The sequence below is a fragment of the Hyla sarda genome, chromosome 3 (genome assembly GCF_029499605.1).
Source record: "Hyla sarda isolate aHylSar1 chromosome 3, aHylSar1.hap1, whole genome shotgun sequence".
Lineage (NCBI taxonomy): Eukaryota > Metazoa > Chordata > Amphibia > Anura > Hylidae > Hyla > Hyla sarda.
Window position 1 is genome coordinate 370,395,254 of NC_079191.1, and position 23,010 is coordinate 370,418,263.

The 23,010-nt window shown below is 44.2% G+C and overlaps 2 protein-coding genes across 6 annotated transcripts in view; one reads left to right on the forward strand and one right to left on the reverse strand.

Moving 5' to 3' along the window:
• The window catches only part of GZF1 (GDNF inducible zinc finger protein 1), a 31,613-nt gene extending 20,765 nt beyond the window's left edge, over positions 1–10,848 (reverse strand). The window contains exon 1 of one of the 5 annotated variants that reach the window (XM_056567791.1): positions 10,716–10,848. The gene's annotated coding sequence lies outside the window, so the exon portion shown is untranslated. Of the gene's footprint in view, positions 1–1,968; positions 2,212–2,257; positions 2,415–10,715 lie in introns of those variants that run through there. The other 4 variants (XM_056567788.1, XM_056567792.1, XM_056567793.1 and 1 more) reach the window with 4 other exon arrangements.
• Positions 10,607–18,977, forward strand: LOC130362781 (prolyl-tRNA synthetase associated domain-containing protein 1-like). The gene is made up of 2 exons (XM_056567794.1): positions 10,607–10,760; positions 17,100–18,977. The coding sequence occupies exons 1-2, from the start codon at positions 10,680–10,682 to the stop codon at positions 17,529–17,531; spliced, it is 513 nt and encodes a 170-aa protein (XP_056423769.1). The 5' UTR covers positions 10,607–10,679; the 3' UTR covers positions 17,532–18,977.
• The last annotated feature ends 4,033 nt before the right edge of the window (positions 18,978–23,010 follow it).

Consider the following 23,010-nt stretch of genomic DNA (forward strand, 5'->3'; position numbering starts at 1 on the left):
CCAGTGTAATTTCTTGCGTCTGACATTTTTTCTGGCGTTTTTGCATTTTGAGTTGAAATTGCATTTTTGGCCCCTTTGGCTTTTTTTTTTTTTGTTTTGTTTTGTTTTTATAATGAACTTTTAATTAATTTATAATAAAGTGTATGTGTTTTCACTCTTTTTCTCTATTTTACATTTTTTATTTTTTAGGTAGTACTACTACTCCCAGCATGGAACAGGCTGTTCCATGATAGGAGTAGTAGTACCTGTACTAATAGACAGTCGTGACACCCGATGCGATCGTCCATAATATAGCAGAGATGCGGAGAGGCTCTATACAGCGCTCACATCTCTGCACTATACTCCATCCAGTGGTATGAATAGAACATCACTCATGCATATTTTCCGCCCAGAGTGTGGATTGGTCGGATGGTTGCAGCCAATCACAGCTCTCATAGGGAAATATGAATGAGTGATGTTCTATTCACACCACTGTCCGGAGTACAGAGCAGAGATGCGAGCGAGCGCTGTATAAAGCCGCATCTCTGCAATAGATAGGGCGATCACAGCCGATGTCAGTAGTGATACCCGCTGTGATCTGTCCTTAACTGCAGGTACTACTACTCCCAACATGGAGCACACTCTGCTCCATGTTGGGAGCTGTAGTACCTGCAGTTAAGGAAAGATCACTCCTGACACCCCTGCGATCCTCCTGTATAATGTATAGATGCAGCCGCTCTTCTATGGTCCCCTGCACTGACGTATATATACACCTATTCATATTGCCCACAGAGAGTTGTGATTGGCTGGAACCATCTGGCCAATCACAGCTCTCTGCAGGAAATATGAATATGTGTATATATATGTCAGTGCAGGGGACCATAGAAGAGCGGCCAGGCGCATCTATACATTATACAAGAGGATCGCAATGGGCGATCTGTCAATTAGTGCAGGTACTACTACTCCCATCATGGAACAGTGTGTTCCATTGTTCCATGCTGGCAGTAGTAGTACCACCTAAAAAATTAAGAAAAGAAGTGAAAAACACACACACACACACACTACATTTTTATTATTGTCGGCTACATTTTTAGGTCCCTGCCCGCACACATAAATTGATCCCTGTTTAAAAATATATACAAATTTTGTAAGAAAAAAGATACATTTTGTTAGATACAATATTTTCCATCACTACTGTATCTTTTTTTATTAATTTTTTTTTTAATGGTACCCTACGAAATGTTATTAAAAAAGGCTTCTCCATCACTTTTTTGGATCGCTAAAGTCCAAAAAAGAATAAAAAACGCCTGCAAAAACGCCAAAGTAAAAGCCCTTCATGGTGTTTTTCTTGGCATTTTTTTTTACACCCATAGACTTCTATGGAAGAAAAACCCCACAATTTCAGGGGAAAAAAAACGCCATAGGCTCAACATGCTGTGATTTAGCAAAACCGCCAAGGACCTGGAAAACGTCAAAAATAAGAGTGAAAAAACGCCAAAAGGATTTTAAAAAATGCCAAACTGAAAAATGCCAAGTGGAAAAAGTGCCATGCGGCAGAATTGGCGTTTTTCCCAAAAATAAAAAAACAAGTGGAATTCCAGCCTTAGGAAACACTACTCTAAGACATGTTAAAATGTGAAAGGTGTTTTTTTAAAACATTCGGTACACGTTAAGATGTAAGGCTGCTTTCACACTAAAATGCACCGTTATGAACGCCCGTTATAAAAAGAGGGGAAATCGGCAGTTATACGGCCGGTACAAAATCACTAACGGTTATTAGAAAATCCCATTATAGTCTATGGGATATTTCTAATAGCCGTTTTAACCCGTTATAGCCCGTTATTAATAACGAACGGTATTTTGTGACGGGCTAATGAACGGGCGAAATACTGAATGCACTAATTCACCCGTTACTATCGCCAGTCACAAAATAACGGCCGTAAATTTGGCAAATAAATCCCTTGTGGAATTTCTGCAATGTGAACGTACCCTTACGGTCAGGTCCCTGTTTCCTATATCTGTTGGTCATGCATTGTACTTCTATACATTTCCCCTGCAAAGTTTCTATTAATACATTTTTATTTATAATGATCACGTGACTTTACTAGAGAAAAGAACCTCAGCAGTCACGTGACTAAGGCAGCTTTATTATCTGGTCCTATTGAGGCTGAATCTAGTAAAAAAAAAAAAAAAAAAGCCAAGGTCAGGCAACAGCCGTGATCCGGTGACCGCAGTGAGCACCGGCAACTGAACGTCTTGTGGGTGTGCGGTTACGTACCTTGCGGCTGTACCGTGTAATCCGGTAGAGCGCCGCACTCTGTCGCTCCGTTACAGATGATTACGGTGCGTTCCGGAAGTGATGAAGATATACGGTAACCCAGAAGAACTCGCGCCTACGCCTCCGACCACGCCCATTTTATAGTCGGCTACCAATCAAACATGCTATGCAAATGAACAGGGTGGTGGGCTGCGATGACGTCATTGCATGAATGCTTGCTAGGGGAATATATGGTAGTTCCTCTCTGGGTCTTCAGTTCTAGGACTTCGGACAAATGGCGGCTTACACGCGTTATAGTTCAGGAAATAAGAACCCCTGTAGTTCTGATTTATAAGCCTGATACAGTTTCATGGCCGAGCCATTGTGAAAGTGTAAAATAACTAGTGGAGCCTGAGACTTATCTGTGACTGTCAGACCTATGGCTTGAGAAAGAAAGGCTTTGCATTTAGATTAGTGTTTCCCAACCAGGGAGCCTCCAGCTGTTGTAAAACTACAACTTCCAGCATGCCCGGACAGCCTTCGGCTGTCCGGGCAAGCTGGAAATTGTAGTTTTGCAACAGCTGGAGACACTCTAGTTGGGAAACAAGCGATTCCTTGTAACCCCCCCACCTCCACACACCCATTCTCATCATGTTTTCGCTGTTCACCCTCCATATACATCAAAGGACTATTAAGAAATGATTCAAGCATATTGCATTGTAGCCATAGGCTTTATTAGACCAGATGTAAAGGCGTTCGCTCAGCAATTTACTTGGGAAACAGAAACGCACAGTCTACTGCATTTTTATGCCCCACAAATATAATATATTCTAGCACCAAACCGATCAGATGTGTTTACAAGTAGACAACACCTGGTCTATTTATGGCTATGCCGCAGTACACGTCTGAATATCTTATTGATGGTATCTTAACCACTCAGCCCATTTTGGCTTTAAAGGAGAACTCCGGGAAGTACAAATTATCCCCCATCCTAAGGATAGGGGATAAGTGTTAGATTGCAGGGGGTCTGACCACTGGGGCCCCCCGAGATCTCCCGAACGGAGCCCCGGCTCCCTTCATGAAACAGCACGAAGCTGCGGCCGACATGCCCCTCCATGCAGTTCTATGGCAGAGCCGGAGATTGCAGAAAGCAGCGCTCCAGCTCTGCCATAGAACTGTATGGAGGGGGCATGTCGGACGCCGCTTCCGGGGGTGGTCGAAAATGCCCATTCCATGCAGGGAGCCGGGACTCCGTTCGGGAGATCACGGTGGCCCCCAGCGGTCGGACCCCCGCGATCTAACACTTATCTCTAGAGATGAGCGAATTTACAGAATTTACAATCGGCAGTTGATGACTTTTCCTGCATAAATGAGTTCAGCTTTCAGGTGCTCCCGTGGGCTGGAAAAGGTGGATACAGTCCTAGGAGACTCTTTCCTAGGACTGTATCCACCTTTTCCAGCCCACCGGAACACCTGAAAGCTGAACTAATTTATGCAGGATAAGATATCAACTGCCGAGCCGAGAAGTTTGTGACGAATCGAATTTACTGTAAATTCGCTCATCTCTACTTATCTCCTATTTTTAAAGAAGTATTACAGTGCAAAATAACTTATCCCCTATTCAAAAGATAGGGAATAAGTTATAGATCGCGTGGGGGCACCCCGGGATCTCCTGGACGGGGCCGCGGCAGTCTGCAGGAAGTGAAGTTTCGTCCCCTGCAGAAAGCCGCGGCAGACATGCCCCCTCCATGTATCTCTATGGGGTACATGGAGGGGGCGTGTCGACGTCGCGCCATGCGGGGAGGGAACGCCCCCTTTCCAGCATACTGCTGCGGCCCCGTCCAGGAGATCCCAGCGCTCGGACCCCCCGTGATCTATAACTTATCCCCTGTCCTTCAGATAGGGGATAAGTTATATTGCACTACAGATGTCCTTCAAGATAGGGGATCATTTGTACATCCCGGAGGTATCCTTTAAGGACCTGGCCAAATTTCATTTTTTGCACTTTAGTTTTTTCCTCCTCCCCTTGTAAAAATCATAACTTTAAATTTTGCACCTGCAGACCCATATAAGGGCTTGTTTTTTGCATCCCCAATTGTACTTTGTAATGAAATCACTTATTTTATAACAATCTGTGGCAAAAAAAAATTATTAGTGAGGTGAAATTAAAAAAAAAGCAATTTTGTCACTTTTGGGGACTTCCGTTTCTACGCAGTGTACTTTTTGGTATAAATTACACATTATTTTTATTCTGTAGGTCCATACGATTAAAATAAATACCCAATTTATGTTTTATTTTATTTTACTACTTAATGACATGCACCAAAATTTGTATGTTTAAAATTGTCCTCTTCTGACCCCTATGATTTTTTTTTCCGCATACAGATTGTTAGATTGCATGCACTGATCAATGTTGCCCATAGAACAGCATTGATCAGTGTTATTGGTGCTCTGCTGCTCTAGCCTGCAGAGCCTTGATGGGGACATCAGAGCACTGATTGGACGGCGAGGAGGCAGGTGAGAGACCTCCCAACATTCCTCTAAGCTGAGCTGCCAGGATCGTTTTCATAACATTTCAGACATTGCAATCAACTTTGAATGTGGCATCTAAAGGGTTCCCCCCCCCCCCCCCTCCCATGTCGGCAATCGCCGAAAATCGCATGTCAATTCAGACATGCGATTTTCTGCTATTCCGGGCTGATCGGGTCTCTGGTGACCCGATCACCCGGAAAATAGGGATGATCGGAGCTGTCAGGGACAAAGGCTGTCTGGGCATGCTGGGAGTTGTAGTTTTGCAACATCTGAAGGGCCACAGTTTGGAGACCACTGTTACAGTGGTGCCAAAATGGTAGCCCTCCAAATGTTGCCAAACTACAACTCTCAGCATGGCTAGACTGCCCAGGCATGCTGGGAGTTGTAGTTCTGTAACATCTGTCCCTTCAGATTTTGCAATTTTCATGAAATTTTTGAAAATTGCTGCTCTATTTTGAAGCCCTCTAATTTTTTTCAAAAAGCAAAAATATGTCCATTTTATGATGCCAACATAAAGTGGACATATTGTATTTGTGAATAAAAATAAAATTTGTTTGGAATATCCATTTTCCTTACAAGTAGAGAGCTTCAAAGTTAGAAAAATGCTAAATTTTCATGAAATTTGCGGATTTTTCACCAAAAAAGGATGCAACTAACGGCAAAAATTTACCAACAAAATAAAGTAGAATATGTCACACAAAAACTATCTCAGAATCAGAATATTCAGTAAAAGTGTTTTCGAGTTATTAATTCGTAAAGCGACGGTGGTCAGAATTGCGAAAAAGGGCTCAGTCCTTAAGGTGAAAAAGGGCTGTGTCCTTAAGGGGTTAAGTACCAGGATGTAAGAGCATACCCTTACACCCTGCGTGCTTAATCGGTTAGATGAAGGAGTACTCCGGTATAGAAAAACATAGATGATAAGTGTCAGCTCTCGGAGTGGGGGGGGGGGTCCGACTGCTGAGACTCCCTGCGAAGATGTGGCCGACACGCCCCATATATGCAGCTCTATGGGGGAGCCAGAGATTTCCGAGTGCAGCGCTCCGGCTCTGCCATAGCAATGCATTGCTTTGTTCATTGGTCGACATGCCTCATTCAGAAAGAGATCCTGATGGGAGAGTGGTCCAGACCCCCACCACCACCACAATCTGATACTTATCCACTGACACTTATTCGTTATGTGTGGCCCTACCCTAAAGGTGATCTCTGGGATAGAAAACCTTATCCCATCGCAGAAATCTCCTTTAAGGTAGGGTCACACGTAATGAATCCTCAGTATTTTAAAGGGGTACGCCGGTGAAAACCTTTTTTTTTTTAAATCAATTGGTGGCAGAAAGTTAAACATATTTGTAAATTACTTCTATTAAAGAATCTTAATCCTTCCTGTACTTATTAGCTGCTGAATACTACAGAGGAAATTCTTTTCTTTTTGGAATGCTCTCTGATGACATCACGAGCACAGTTCTCTCTGCTGACGTTATTATAATTACACTTTATTTATTGTTGTCCTTAGTGGGATTTGAACCCAAGTCCCCAGCACTGCAAGGCAGAAGTGCTAACCACTGAGCCACCATGCTGCCCTTAGCATTCATCTGCTAATAAAATGGCTAAAAAGGGCTTGTGGGGGAGTGTTTTTCAGAATTAAACGTTTTTAAAAAGTGTTGTGTTTTTTTTTGTTTAAATTTACTTTACAGGCTTAGTAGTTGAAGCAGTCTTATAGACAGAATCCATTACTAAGCCAGGGCTTAGCGCTAACCACAAAAACAGCTAGCGCTAACCCCCAATTATTATCCCGATACCCACCACCACAGGTCCCTGGAAGAGCCAGTACCAACAGGCCTGGAGCATCAAAAATGGCGCTCCTAGGCGTTAGGTTGGCATTATTTAGGCCAGGGAGGACCAGTAACAATGGTCCTTGCCCACCCTGGTAACTTCAGGCTGTTGCTGTTTAGCTGGTATCTGGCTGAGAATGAAAATAGGGGGAACCCCACAAAGTTGTTTAATTATTTATGCAAAAAACATGTGGGGGTTATTCGTATTTTTGTTCTCAGCCAGATACCAACCAAGCAGCAACAGCCTGATGTTACCAGGGTGGGTGAGGACCATTGTTACTGGCCCTCCCCAGCCTAAATAACACCAGCCTGTTACCGCCTACGCCCAAGGGCCCATTGTTGCTAAGCCTTTGGCTGTCTGGGAAATATATAAGTTGTAATTTAGCAATAGCTGAAGTCTCGCTGTTTCTAAACTACAACTCCCGTGATGAAAAAATTAGCCCTCAAAAATAAAAAAGTTAGAGGGGTCAGAAGAGGACAATTTTAAACATGCTAATTTTCATATAAATAGTTATAATTTTTTGAAAAAAGCTAAACAATATCAAATCTATATAAGGCCCCTTTCACACTGCCCCAAACGTCCGTCAGGCACTTTTTTTTTTTGCTTTAATGGACGTTATTTTTGACCGGGTTCAACAGGAAACAATGGGTCCCAACAGATGCCATTCACTATTAGGCTGCCATTCCACTATTTCCACAATGGGTCCCGAAAGATGCCATTCCACTATTAGTGGATCAATTTATGTGGGGGGGCAAGTCACTAAAAATTTAGCCAACAATAATAAAAAAAAAGTGTTTTCCACTTTTTTTATTTATATTTTTTAGGTAGTCCTACTACTCCCAGCATGGAACACACTGTTCCATGATGGGAGTAGTAGTACATGTACTAATTGACAGATCGCCCAGGTCTGTTGCGATCCTTCTGTATAATGAATAGATGCGGGCGGCTACTCTTCTATGGTCCCCTGCACTGCAGTATATATACACCTATTCATATTTCCCGCAGAGAGCTGTGATTGGCCAGATGGTTCCAGCCTATCACAACTCTCTGTGGGAAATATGAATAGGAGTATATATACGTCAGTGCAGTGGACCATAGAAGAGCGGCCGCATCTATACATTATACAGGAGGATCACAGCGGGTGTCAGGAGTGACATCCACTGTGATTTTTCCTTAACTGCAGGTACTACAGCTCCCAACAGGGAGCCCACTCTGCTCCATGCTGGGAGTTGTAGTACCTGCATTTATAGACAGATCGCAAGAGGTGTCAGAAGTTACACTCACTGAGATCTGTCAATTAATGCAGATACTACAGCTCCCAGGGAGTAGTAGTACCTGCAGTTAAGGACAGGTCCCAGCGGGTGTCTCTCCTGACACCCGATGCAATCGTCCTATCTATTGCAGAGATGCGGAGTGGCTTTCCCCTGCGCTCCGCATCTCTGCACTATACTCCGGCCAGTGTGAGATGGAAATTTGCACCCCGTGCAGACTTGCATCCGCTCCTCCCCTCAGCTCTCCAAAGATTTCCGAAGCTAGAGCTGGGGGGAGCGAAGGCAGAGCAGGGGGAGAGAGGAGGTGTATGCCCTCTCCCTGCTCTGCCTTTGGAGGACACAGGTCTGCACGGGAGAAAGAACACAGAGCAGGGGAGAGAGGATGTACACGTCTCCCTCATCTCCCCTCCCCCTGCTCTGCATTCACTGAATGGAACAGGAGGATTACAAAGCGCACGGGCTGGGGATTTATAGACTGCAGGGGCTGGGGAATAAATCTCGGACTGGGAATGATTTCTATGTGTGAAGGGGGGGGATGGGTGGGGGGATTCCTGAATGACATGCTGGGAGTTGTAGTCCCTGTTATGTGTGAGTATGCTAGGGTTTCCCAACCAGGGCTGAGTTATATTAGTGTGTAGCTTTCCACCGCAGGTTTCCACCTCAAACCAGCCAGTGATATGAATAGAACATCACTCATTCATATTTCCCTCTGAGAGCTGTGATTGGCTGCATCCATCCGGCCAATCCCCACTCTGGGTGGAAAATATGAATGAGTGAATTTCTATTCACATCACTGGCCGGCCCGGAGTATAGTGCAGAGGTGCGAGCGCTGTATAGAGCCTCTCTGCATCTCTACTATATTATGGACGATCGCATCGGGTGTCAGGAGTGACACCCGGGGCAATATGTATATTACTACAGGTACTACTACTCCCATCATGGAACAGTCTGTTCCATGCTGGGAATAGAAGTACTACCTAAAAAATGTTAAAAGTAGAGAGAAAAAAAAGAGAAACACACACTTTATTAAAAATTTATAAAAATTTTGTTATAAAAAAAAATTGTTAAATACATTTTTTTCCATCCCTACTGCATCCTTTTTTTTTTTATTTGATTTTTTTTGGTACCCAACCAATTTAAAAAAAAACGCCAAAGGGGCCAAAAAAGTCAAATTTCACACAAAGGTAAAAACGCCAGAAAAAACACAAAACACCAAAACGCAGTGCAAAAACTCAGTGGAATCCTAGCCTTCCATCCCTACTGCAGCCTTTTTTTTTTTTGGTACCCAACCCATTTTGAAAAAATGTCAAAGGGGCAAAAAAGGAAAATTCCACACAAAGGTAAAAACGCCAGAAAAAACACAAAAACACCAAACATGTCTAAAGTGAAACTAAACTACCCCCGGCTAGCTCAGTGGGCTGTTTGAGACCACCGCGGTGAAATCATGAACAGCTGTAGGAGATGAGGAGGGTCCCCTACCTGCCTCCTCGCTGTCCGATCACCAAATGACTGCTCAGTGCCTGAGATCCAGGCATGAGCAGTCAAGCGGCAGAATCATTGATCAATGGTTTCCTATGAGAAATCATTGATCAGTGTAAAAGATCAGTGTGTGCAGTGTTATAGTCCCTTATGGGAGCTATAACATTGCAAAAAAAAAGTGAAAAAAAGTGTTAATAAAGATCATTTAACCCCTTCCCTAATAAAAGTTTGAATCACCCCTCTTTTCCATTTAAAAAAAAAAAAAAAAACAATGTAAATAAAAATAAACATATGTGGTATCGCCGCGTGGGGAAATGTCTGAATTATAAAAATATATCGTTAATTAAACCGCACGGTCAATGGCGTACACGCAAAAAAAAATCAGAAGATGACAATTTTAAACGTATACATTTTCCTGCATGTAGTTATGATTTTTTCCAGAAGTACGACAAAATCAAAACTATATAAGTAGGGTATCATTTTAATCGTGTGGACCTACACAATAAACAAAAGGTGTCATTTTTACAGAAAAATTTACTGCGTAGAAACAGAAGCCCCCAAAATTTACAAAATTGTGTTTTTTCTTCAATTTTGTCACACAATGATTTTTTTTCCATTTCGTCGTAGATATTTGGGTAAAATGACTGATGTCATTACAAAGTAGAATTGGTGGCGCAAAAAAAAAGCCACATATGGAATTTTACATGCAAAATTGAAAGAGTTATGATTTTTTTAAAGGTAAGGAGGAAAAAATGAAAGGGCAAAAATGCAAAAACCCCGGTCCTTAAGGGGTTAAAGGGTAACAGGAACAGGTTGATCTTCAGAGAATTTGTGACCAGTGGGGTGTTTTACTTATTTATTGATTTTCTTGTTAATAGATCTAGGAAAAGGTGTTTTCTGAAATGCGCAGTTTCATTAGGAATTTTTCGTTTACCTACTTTAGATTTTTCATATTACTTTATAAGACTGACATGTTTTAAGGATATTGGGGGAGATTTATCAAAACCTCTCCAGAGGAAAAGTTGCCCAGGTGCCCCTAGCAACCAATCAGATTGCTTCTTTCACTTTTCAAAGGCCTTTTTAAAAATTAAAGCAGCAATCTGATTGGTTGCAACTTAGCAACTTTTCCTCTACACAGGTTTTGATAAATCTCCTACATTGAGCTTGTCTGGAGTTTAAGGACTGTCCTCTGTGAGGAGTTCTCCGGTATATAGACTACATACAAGATTCTTTTTGTCTAGTAATTGTACTGTATAATAAAGTTTTTGGTGTGAAAAAAATATTGGTGACCACGCCCATAAGTGGACAGTAGAGGGCAGCAGAGTGACAATATGTCGTCCTCTCTGCGGGATGAGCTGCAGCAGTACCTCCAGGAGCTGGGTATCCAGCCGGAGTGTGTGGAGCACCCTGAGGTAGGCGAGGGCTGGGGGGGTAGGTCACTGTACATACTGTAGACAGGCCCCGGAATCATGTCATATAGAGGACCAGTCCATTACACGTGGAGGGGGCTGGAGCTTCCCTGGTATGTGCCACGTTATCTTATTCATGTTGCCACCAGATGGCGCTGGAGCTCTTATATTGCGGGGTTTCTATTGTCCATGTATAGGATTTACGGAGTTTACAATGATTTATAGAGCTGCCCTCTAGTGGCGGTTCTTAGGTGTGCACTGTACAGCTGTCTATAGATTACACAGGTTATTTCAACCAGCTGAAGCTACAAGGTTTTCCCTGTTTTGGTTATTGGAAAAATATTTTTCATGTGAGATAAAGGTTATATTAAAAAATAAATAAATTAATTAATTAACATGCTTTTCCACTATAGATATTTATTATATATTTAGCAATACTGCTAAAATCCTTTTTTATATTTGTGTCTCTTTTCAATATGGAGAATGGGTAGATGAAAGGTGGGAAATTTTGGTAGAGCGCTCCTGCTGTCAAGGACGGACTCAGAATGCCACGGTTGCACAGGACAAATTTATTGAAATATTTTAGGACAACGCGTTTCGGCACTCACATGCGCCTTCATCAGGTCCACAAAAGGGTAAGTTGGGTGCGTCCTGAGGTGCCGGCTGTGCTGGAGTGGCTATATAGCCACTCCAGCACAGCCGGCACCTCAGGACGCACCCAACTTACCCTTTTGTGGACCTGATGAAGGCGCATGTGAGCGCCAAAACGCGGACAAATTTATTGAAATATTTTAGGACAACGCGTTTCGGCGCTCACGTGCGCCTTCATCAGGTCCACAAAAGGGTAAGTTGGGTGCGTCCTGAGGTGCCGCCTGTGCTGGAGTGGCTATATAGCCACTCCAGCACAGCCGGCACCTCAGGACGCACCCATCTTACCCTTTTGTGGACCTGATGAAGGCGCATGTGAGCGCCAAAACGCGTTGTCCTAAAATATTTCAATAAATTTGTCCTGTGCAACCGTGGCATTCTGAGTCCGTCCTTGACAGCAGGAGCGCTCTACCAAAATTCCCCACCTTTCATCTACCCATTCTCCGTCAATTATTCCGTACCCTAAGACACAGATAGGGGAGATAGAGCCGCATACAGCACCGACCAACCTCCATCCACACCTTCCACAGTGTTAGGACCTACACTGTTGCATCCTACCAGCAGGTCGGTACAGTACATTAGGTGAGGTGGTGGGTCCCATCCTTTTATTGCACGACGACATACGGGAGAGCTCCCCTTTTTTTGTCTTTCTTCTGTTCCCCATCTTTTAAATATGGTTATTTTTATACAGATAGATTAGATAAGACAGATAGAGGAATATGGAGAGCATACTTAGAAACAGTTTTTATTTTTTGTTTGCTTGTATTTTTGCTTTTTTATTTATCTATTTTTTTAAATTAAAGTATTGCTCAGACATGTCAAAAGTTTTTCTCATACTCGCTCCTGATACACACTGCCCCTCATTTACCAAGATTGTTGGGTTTTTACTTATCTATTTACTATGGGGATTCACAGATTTACAAGTTGCGAAAATTTTCCAATTAGCTTTTTCTAGGTAGAAATTTCAGGATTTTCTGTGAACTCAATAGTAAATAGGTCAGGTTGTGAACCCACACCCCTTTTTGTGCCGACCACACCCCCTTTGTGACTTACCATGCCCCCTTTTCGGCTTTTCACAATGCAATGTCAGGTTTGTCGGATTTTCCTGGGGGGCACGGTCACACACTGGCGCAGGCATGTGTGCAGTGGCTTCACAGACTTTTTTTTTGCTGTGTTTTTGGCTTCTGTGAGCCAAACGATAAAAACCGCGCACAAACTTTGATAAATTTTGCACTAATGAAAAATCACCTCAGAACTTGTTGTAGGATGTCATTTTCCAAGGCAAGGCAGAGGTGGAATGAAGTTGTGTTTTTTTTTTTTTTTTTTTTTAACGTTAGAGCAATATATTTGCGCCTTTTTAAAAAAGATGCAGTTAATAAATATCGTCCACTACAATATAGTCAAGAATAAGGCACGGCATCTCACTGTCACTTTTGCCAAAGTTGTCTATTTTGAAATTGCACAACATTTTTGCATAAAAACTAACTGCGCAAAAATTTTGTGCAAATTTTCAGCTAATAAAATGTCAGGAAGGCAATGCTAAATCTCTCCATATGCGCCAAAATAACTTGGACAAACCCGACCAAAAACTAGTCGGTTTTAGCTTAGGTAAATGAGGGCAACTGTGACGGCTAGTTACAAGTTTGCGTCAGCACGCGCCTCAAATTCTACTGTCCAGAAAGTTGACCATAATGCTACATACTTTCTTGGCTTATAACTTGTGATAGCAGCCGGCCTCAGTTTTGTGCTATCAAAACTTTTGATATGTCTGAACAACATGTTAGAAGTTGTCAGAACCCCCTAAAAGGTTCTTATCCATCTTATCCACTATTCAAAAGATAGGTGATAAGATGTCTGAACACGGGGGTTCCACCACTTGGAATCCCCGCTATTTCCCTGCTGCATCCGACATTCGTTTAGAGCGTCGGGTGCAGCGCCGGAGGCAAGTGACGTCTCGGGCCCGTCCCACTCGTGACAACACGGCCACGCCCCCTCAATGCAATCTATGGACTTGCATTGAGGGGGCATGGCTGTGAGATCACGAGCGGACGGGGCCGTGACGTCACGAGCCTCTGCCCTGCGTTGCCAGTCATCTGGCCCAGAGCGAAGTTCGCTCCGTGCACTGGATGTCTGCGGTGCTGCAGCCAAGATTGCAGGGGTCCACAGTGGTGGGACCCCCACAATCGAACGTGAAGTACCCCTTTAACCTCTTCAGGACACAGGGCGTATGGATACGCCCTGCATTCCGAGTCCTTAAGGACCGAGGGCGTATCCATACGCCCGTGGGAAATCCGGTCCCCACCGCTAGCCGGTTGGGGACCGGAGCCGGATGCCTGCTGAAATCATTCAGCAGGCACCCTGGCACATCGCCCAGGGGGGTCCTGAGACCCCCCCATGTCGGCGATCGGAGTAAATCGCATGTCAATTCAGACATGCGATTTTCTCCAATTCCGGGCTGATCGGGTCTCTGGTGACCCGATCACCCGGAAAATAGGGCTGATCGGAGTTGTCAGCAACAACCCCAATCAGCCTAAAGGATTGGAGTGAGATCGCAAAGCTGCGATCTACTCCTATCCCCTGCCATTACTCAGAACGGAGTTCTGACCAATGGCAGTGCAGGACAGGGGGTTGCCATGGCAACCCCCGTTCTGCCCGCCCCTGGATGTCGAGGGGCTCTGGGAAGAAGATGGAGGCCGTACCTGCAGGAGAAGATGCCTGGGGACCTGGGATCTTCGCTGGAGCCTGCAGGATCCTGATCAGGTAGGGAATCGACAGTGTGGGGAGGGGGGGAATTGAAAGTGAAAGTAAATCGATCTTTACTGTGGCAACCACTAGGGGGGCCAAACTGCAACTCCCAGCATGCCCAGAGAGCCAAAGGCTGTCTGGGCATGCTGGGAGTTGTAGTTTTGCAACATCTGAAGGGCCACAGTTTGGAGACCACTGTTACAGTGGTGCCCAAACAGTAGCCCTCCAGATGTTGCCAAACTACAACTCTCAGCATGCCTCGACTGCCCAGGCATGCTGGGAGTTGTAGTTCTGTAACATCTGTCCCTTCAGATTTAGCAATTTTCATGACATTTTTGAAAATTGCTGCTCTACTTTGAAGCCCTCTAATTTTTTCAAAAAGCAAAAATATGTCCATTTTATGATGCCAACATAAAGTGGACACATTGTATTTGTGAAGAAAAATAAAATGTATTTGGAATATCCATATTCCTTACAATTAGAGAGCTTCAAATTTAGAAAAATGCAAAATTTTCAATATTTTCATGAAATTTTGGGATTTTTCACCAAAAAAGGATGCAATTAACGCCGAAAATTTACCACCAAAATAAAGTAGAATATGTCACGAAAAAACAATCTCAGAATCAGAATATTCGGTAAAAGCGTTTTCGCGTTATTAATTTGTAAAGTGACGGTGGTCAGAATTGCGAAAAAGGGCTCAGTTCTTAAGGTGAAAAAGGGCTGCGTCCTTAAGGGGTTAAAGGTATCTAACCCTGTCAGCAGGAACGTGAAGTATAGCTGACAGATTGCATTTAAAGGGGTACTCCGGCGCAAAACATCTTATCTTCTATCTAAAGGATAGGGGATAAAATGTTATATCGCGGGGTCCCGCTGCTAGGGACCCCCAGACCCCCATTATCTCAGTCCCTTCAGCAGCGGCGTCCGAAACACGAAAGTGTGGAGCTACGGTGTTTGTGACGTCAGGCCCCCCTCTCCATTCATGTCTATGGGAGGAAGCGTGATGGCTACGTACTAGCCGTCACGCCCCCTTCCATAGACTGTAGTTGCCAGTCATCCGGCACGGAGCGAAGTTCGCTCCATGCATGGATGACCGGGGTGCTGCGGCAGCGATTGCGGGGGGTCCCCAGCGGCGGGATCCCCGCAATCTAACATCTTATCCCTTATCCTTTTAAAGGGGTTCTCCGGTGCTTAGACATCTTATCCCCTATCCAAAGGATAGGGGATAAGATGCCTGATCGCGGGAGTCCTGCCGCTGGGGACCCCCATGATCTTGTATGCGGCACCCCGTTTGTAATCAGTCCCCGGAGCGTGTTCGCTCCAGGTCTGATTACCGGCGACCACAGGGCCGACGGCGTGTGATGTCACGCCTTCGCCCCCATGTGACGTCACGCTCCGCCCCTCAATGCAAGCCAATGGGAGGGGGCGTGACAGCTATCCAAAGGATAGGGGATAAGATGCCTGATCGCAGGAGTCCCGCAGCTGGGGACCCCCGGGATCATGCACGCGGCACCCCGTTTGTAATCAGTCCCCGGAGCGTGTTCGCTCCGGGACTGATTACCGGCGACTACAGGGCGGCCGGCGTGTGACATCACGTCTGCGCCGGCGTGTGACGTCACGCTTCGCCCCGCAATGCAAGCCTACGGGAGGGGACGTGATAGCTATCCCCCTCCCATAGGCTTGCATTGAGGGGCGTCCCCAGCTGCAGGACTCCCGCGATCAGGCATCTTATCCCCTATCCTTTGGATAGGGGATAAGATGTTTAAGCACCAGAGAACCCCTTTAATTACCCACTTACACACATTGTCCCCCAGCCCGATCCTTCTCATTTTATGCACCAACCTTTTATGTGGCACCGTATCAAATGCTTTGGAAAAATCCATATATACGATATCCAGCGATTGCCCCTGGTCCAGTCTGGAGCTCACCTCCTCATAAAAGCTAATCAGGTTAGATAGGACCGATCCCTCATAAAGCCATGCTGATATGGAGTCATACATTTATTTTTATCAAGATACTCCAAAATAGCATCTCTTAGAAAACCCTCAAACTATTTACATACAACAGAGATTAAACTAACAGGTTTATAATTCCCGGAGTCACCTTTTGATCCCTTTTTAAATATTGGTACCACATTTGCCATGCGCCAGTCCTGGGAAACAGTTCCTGTTACTATAGAGTCCCTGAATATTAAAAAATAGGGGTCTGTCTATTACATTACTTAATTCCTTTAGAACACGGGGGTGAATGCCATCTGGACCTGGTGATTTGTCTATTTTGATTTTTTGTAGGCGGCACTGTACTTCTTCCTGGGTTAGACAGGTGACCTGTAATGGGGAATTTACCTTATCACACTGTATTTCACCTGGCATTTCATTTTCCTTGGTGAATACAGTGGAGAAGAATTTGTTTAATATATTTGCTTTTTCCTGATCCTTATTTATAATTTCTTCCTCATTATTTTTTGAAGGGCCAACACTTTCATTTTTGATCTTTTTGCTATTTATATAGTTAAAGAACATTTTGGGGTTAGTTTTACTCTCTCTTTACTCTCTTTAATAAATAATACATTTGGCGCATCTTTGACATTCCATGTGCCACACACTTAAAGGGGTACTCCGCCGCTCAGCGTTTGAAACAAAATGTTCTGAACCCGTAGAGGCGGCGCCGGGAGCTTGTGACATCATACCCAGCCCCCTTACGGTGTCACGCCCTGCCCCCTCAATGCAAGTCTATGAGAGGGTGCGTGACTGCTGTCACGCTCCCTCCCATAGACTTGTATTGAGGGGGCGTGACATCATGAGGGGGCGGGGCTATGACGTTGTGAGCTCCCAGCTCTAAATGTTCAGAACATTTTGTTCCATATGCTGAGTGGCGGAGTACCCCTTTAACTCTACGCCAGGTGCAAAAAAAATGTTCTTTCCAGTAAGGAGGTTGAGTTATGTCTTACAGGTCTTTACAGTGGAGGAAATGATGTCACATGTCCAGCATCTAAAAGGGGCACATAGTAAAAATCTATTCTTAAAAGATAAGAAGAAGAAAGGGCTGTGGCTGGTGACTGTGCTCCATGACCGCCAAGTGAACCTCAACGATCTTGCAAAGAAGCTGAATGTTGGCAGCGGAAATCTCAGGTTTGCAGATGAAGCGTCAATGATTGAAAAACTGAAAGTGGGTCAGGGCTGTGCCACCCCACTCGCCCTCTTCTGCGATGACAAAAGAGATGTGAAGTTTGTTCTGGATTCTAAGTTTTTGGAAGGAGGTCACGAGAAGGTCTATTTCCATCCAATGACCAATTCTGCAACCATGGGCATAACACCAGATGAATTTCTTACCTTCCTGAAAAAGACTGGGCATGATCCTATGATAATAAACTTTGATGATTAGATCTAGGCATGTTTTAATGTTTTCTTCATGGAATACTATTTATGGATGGAAAAATAAGACTTTTTTGGTATTTCTGTGTTTGCATTGTCTTTCATGCTGCTTTTGTTGTGTTAAAGGTTACCTATCATATCACAGAAAAAAAAAAAATAATCTTATATATGTTACTTAGTAGGTCATGCAGATGCTTTACATGTCTTTTTACGTGTCTAACTTCTATATTTGGCTCACAAATCCCTCCACTCATTCATTCTGACATCCACTGCTCAGGAAGGGGCGTGTCTGAGGCAAGCGCTGAGCCCGCCCTCACTTACCATGCATTCACTTCCTCCCTTAGTCTGCTGTGCTGTGTCTTCTCATTCAATCTCTGCAGGCTGCTCTGTAACCCCCTCCTCTCTGTTTTTATGCTGCAGTCTGATAGGACAGGATTGAGCACAGTACTGCTGTCTGCTGACAGTACAGTACTGCAACTGTACAGTACAGTACAGTACTGCAACTGCTAGTCCTGCCCTCACTTACTGAACTTTGTCCCTGCCTGTTCTTCAGCCTGGACAAAGATGCAGTACAACCGGACAGGATTATGTTCTGGAGGATATGGGGACCCCTAGTGGTCTTTTTTTATAAGCCATGACTTCTATAAAGGAAATAACATTTTGTATGAAGTATTTTAGAAAATCTTACATAGAGGCTGTGTATCGGGTCGGTCACTTAGCTTAGACTTTAGCTAGTTATTTTTTATTGCTGTTGACTTCTTTTAAAGATTTCTTGGTTTTATTTCTCTTCTAAAATCTTTCAGCATCTCTTGAGTCATGTATATTTTGAAAAGCTGCTGTTCATGCTAATGTTTCTGCTATAGGTTTATTGGGCTTGCCTTGTATATCTGAGGAAAAGTGTTTCCTTTCTTCCTTTTTGGCTTCCTATAAGTGCCCTAATTCATGACACACTGAGCCCCGCTGTCACTCCAGGCCCACAATAGTCCAGCAATAGCAAAACAGAGCTAATTTCTTACAAAAACATCAACTTTGTCTTTCTTAGGGTTACGTTCACACGCGCAGATTTTTTAGCGGGTTTTCCGCTGCGTATTTGAAAGTGGTCGGGCTCTTCTCGGATGTCCGCGGCGGAATCTATACTGCGGAAAATCCGCCGCAAGCCCCATTGAAGTCAGTAGGGACTGTGGCGGATTTTCCACAGCGTAAAATTCCGCTGCGGAAAATCTGCTACGGACAGCCGAAAAGAGCCCGTCCACTTTCAAATATGCAGCGGAAAACCCGCTAAAAAATCTGCGCATGTGAACGTACCCTAATACTGGATAATGCCTTTAAGTTATTCGTTCATGCTTAGAATTATTGCAGTACAGCATATTCTTTTCTGTCTGGCTGCTGTTTGGTGCTAAGGTGCAAAGATCAAAGTCTAAGGGGGTCAGATCGGGAGACCTTGAGGGCCATTCAACTGGCCCACGACGACCAATCCACTTTCCAGGAAACTGTTCATCTAGGAATGCTTGGATCTGACACCCATAATGTGGTGGTCACCATCTTGCTTACATTATGGGTGTCAGGTCCGAGCATTCCTAGTTGAACAGTTTCCTGGAAAGTGGATTGTCATCGTGGGCCAGTTGAATGGCCCCCAAGGTCTCCCAATCTGACCCCCTTAGACTTTTATCTTTGGGGTCATCTGAAGGCAATGGTCTATGCTATGAAGATATGAGATGTGCAGCACCTGAAACTACGGATACTGGAAGCCTGTGCTAGTATTTCTCCTGCGGTGTATATAGTAGTATATAGCAGTGTATACGGATACTGTAAGCCTGTGCTAGCATTTCTCCTGCGGTGTTGCTATCAGTGTGTGAAGAGTGGGAGAAGAGGGTTGCATTGACAATCCTACACAATGAGCAGCACATTGAACACATTTTATAAGTGGTCAGAAACTTGTAAATAACTCATAAAAGAATAAAGTTATTTTAAAACCAAGCACATCATAGTTTTTCTTGTGAAATTCCCAATAAGTTTGATGTGTCACATGACCCTCTTCCTATTGAAAAAGCAAAAGTTGGATTCAAAATGGCTGACTTCAAAATGGCCACCATGGTCACCACCCATCTTGAAAAGTTTCCCCCCTCACATATACTAATGTGCCACAAACAGGAAGTTAATATCACCAACCATTCCCATTTTATTAAGGTGTATCCATATAAATGGCCCACCCTGTACTATAACATAGTGGTAAATTTTCGTCATTAAATAAATGACCCTATTATAGAAACGACACCCCTCAAAGTATTCAAAGTGACATTAAGAAAGTTTGTTAACCCTTTAGGTGTTTCACAAGAATAGCAGCAAAGTGGAGGAGAAAAATCTAAATCTGCATTTTTTACACTAACATGTTTTTGTAGCCCCATTTTTTTTCATTTTTTAAAGTGGTATAAGGAGAAAAATCCCCCCAAAATTTATAGCCTAATTTCTTTCGAGTATGGAAATACCTCATATGTCGACATAAAGTGCTCTGGGGGCCCACAACATGGCTCAAGAGGGAAAGATAAACTGTGGAGTTTTAAAAAAAAAATTTGCTGTCATGGTTTTTAGGGGCCATGCTGCATTTAGGAAGCCCCCATGGTGCCAGAGCAGAAAAATAACCCGCAGATGGCAACTATTTTTGAAACTACACCCCTCAAATGACGTAACAAAGGGTATAGTGAGCCTTAACAACTCACAGGTGTTTGACGACTTTGCGTTAAATTTGGACGTGAAAATGGAAAATTTAGATTTTTAACACTAAAATGATAGTGTTAACCCAAATTTTTATTTTTCACAAGGGATAATAGGAGAAAATGGACCCCAAAATTTGAAGACCAATTTCTCCCGATTAAGAAAATGCCCCATATGTGGACGTTAAGTGTTCTGCTGGCGCACTACAGGTCTCAGAACAGAAGAAGTGCCATTGGACTTTTAGAGAGAGAATTTTGCTGAAATTGAAGTCGAGGGCCATGTGCATTTACAAACCTCCCATGATGTCAGAACAGCAGAAACCCCCCACATGTGACCCCATTTTGGAAACTACACCCCTAACAGAATTTAATAAGGGGTGCAGTGAGCATTTACACCCCACTGGCGTTTGACAGATCTTTGGAACCGTAAGCTGTGCAAATGAAAAATAACCTTTTTCATTTTTACAGACCACTGTTCAAAAAATCTGTCAGACACCTGTGGGGTGTAAATGCTCACTGCACCCCTTATTACATTCCTTGAGGGGTGTAGTTTCCAAAATGGGGTCACATGTGTGGGGGGAGGGCACTGTTTTGGCACCACGGGGGGCTTTGTAAACACACATGGCCTTCAATTCCAGACATATTGTCTCTCCAAAAGCCCAATGGCGCTCCTCTTCTGAGCATTGTAGTTCACCCGCAGAGCACTTTACATCCACATATGGGGCATTTCCATACTCAGAAGAAATGGGGTTACAAATTTTGGGAGGCTTTTTTCCTATTACCCCTTGTGAAAATGAAAAATTTGGGATGACACCAGCATTTTAGTGAAAAATTTCATTTTCACGTCCAACTTTACAAAAATTCTTCAAACACCTGTGGGGTGTTAAGGCTCACTATACCCCTTGTTACGTTCCGTGAGGGGTGTAGTTTCCAAAATGGGGTCACATGTGGGTGTTTTTTTTTGCGTTTATGTCAGCAGCCCTGTGCAAAACACCTCAAATGGGCATGGTGCTTTCACTCCTGAGCCTTGTTGTGCACCCGCAGAGCATTTTACGTCCACATAATGGGTATTTCCGTACTCAGAAGTTATTGCGTTACCAATTTTGGGGGTCTTTTTATACGTTTACTTCATGTGAAAATGAAAGGTATGGGGCAACACCAGCATGTTAGTGTAAAAAAATGAAATTTTTATGAATAACATGCTGGAGTAGACACCAACTTTACCTTTTCATAAAGGGTAAAAGGAGAAAAAGACCCCCAAAATTTTTAACTCAATTTCTCCCAAGTATGGAAATACAACAAGTGAGAGGGCACCATGCGCATTTGAGACCTAAATTAGGGATGTGCATAGGGACGGACCCGGATGCAAGAATTACACTTGCCTCTGATACCAAAATTACCCTACGGCAGTATTTCCCAAACATGGAGCCTCAAGCTGTTGCAAAACTCCCAGCATGCCTGGACAGTCAATATCTGTCCAGCAACACTGGGAGTTGGTGTTTTGCAACAGCTGGAGGCTCCTTTTTAGAAACTGCCGTACCAGACGTTTCTCATTTTTATTGGAGGGGAGAGGGGGGTAAATGTGTAGGGGTATGTGTATATGTAGTGTTTTACTTTTTATTTTGTGTAGGTGTAGTGTAGTGTAGTGTTTTTAGGGTACATTCACATGGGCGGGGGTTCACAGAGAGTTTCATGCTGGGAGTTTGAACTGCAGCGGAAAATTAGCTGCATCTCAAACTTGCAGCGAGAAACTCCCTGTAAACCCCTGCCCGTGTGTATATACCCTGTATATTGGGGTTGTAGTTATGCAACAGCTGAGGGCACACTGGTTGCAAAACACTGAGAGTTTGTTACTTAGCTCAAAGTCTTGCAACCAGTGTGCCTCAAGCTGTTGCAAAAGTACAACTCCCAACATGTACGGACAGCCAGAGGGCATGCTGGGAGTTGTAGTTTGCAACAGCTGGAGGCGCACTGGTTGCGAAATACTGAGTTAGGTAACAAATTCTGTCCAGACTGTCCAGGCATGCTGGGAGTTGTAGTTTGGCAACATCTGAAGGGCCAGATGTTACAGAACTACAACTCCTAGCATGCCTGGGCATGCTTGGAGTTGTAGTTTTGCAACATCTGGAGCACTACAGCTTGGGCACCACTATATAGTGGTCTCCAAACTGTGGCCCTCCAGATGTTGCGACTACAACTCCCAGCATGCACAGACAGCCTTTGGCTGTCTGGGCCTGCTGGGAGTTGTAGTTTGGCAACTCCTATAAGGCAGCAGTGAAGATCACTTACCACTGATCTTCACTGCGGCCTACATCATTGCCTCCGCCGCCGCCTTTTTACTGCCACCAATCCCGCCGCGATCACCGGTACCATTGCCTCCTCGTGGACTCCGGTACCCGCCGCCACTCGCTCGTATCCTTCAGGATGATTGGGGATGTCTCTGACATCTCCAATCATCCCTATTTTCCGGGCTATCGGGTCTCTGTCTGGAATCGTCGCAAAACGCTGATCTGTATTGATCGGCCATTTGCGGCGATCGTCGACATGGGGTGGGGGGGGCTTTCAGGAACCCCCCCCCCCCATGGGTTGTCACGGAATGCCTGCTGAATGATTTCAGCAGGCATCCTGGCCCGGTCCCCGACCTGCAAGCGGCAGGGACTGTAATTCCGACGGGCGTACCCATACAACCTCAGTCCTTAAGGACTCTAAAACGGGGGCATATGGGTAAACCCTCAGTCCTTAAGGGGTTAAACAAAAGTGTAGGATTTATCTTTCATA

Excerpts from the sequence above, each read along its gene's own strand:
- LOC130362781 (XM_056567794.1), top strand. The coding sequence starts at position 10,680 with ATGTCGTCCTCTCTGCGGGATGAGCTGCAGCAGTACCTCCAGGAGCTG. Across the intron at positions 10,761-17,099 it reads AGTGTGTGGAGCACCCTGAG|GTCTTTACAGTGGAGGAAAT; the intron begins GTAGGCGAGGGC and ends TATGTCTTACAG.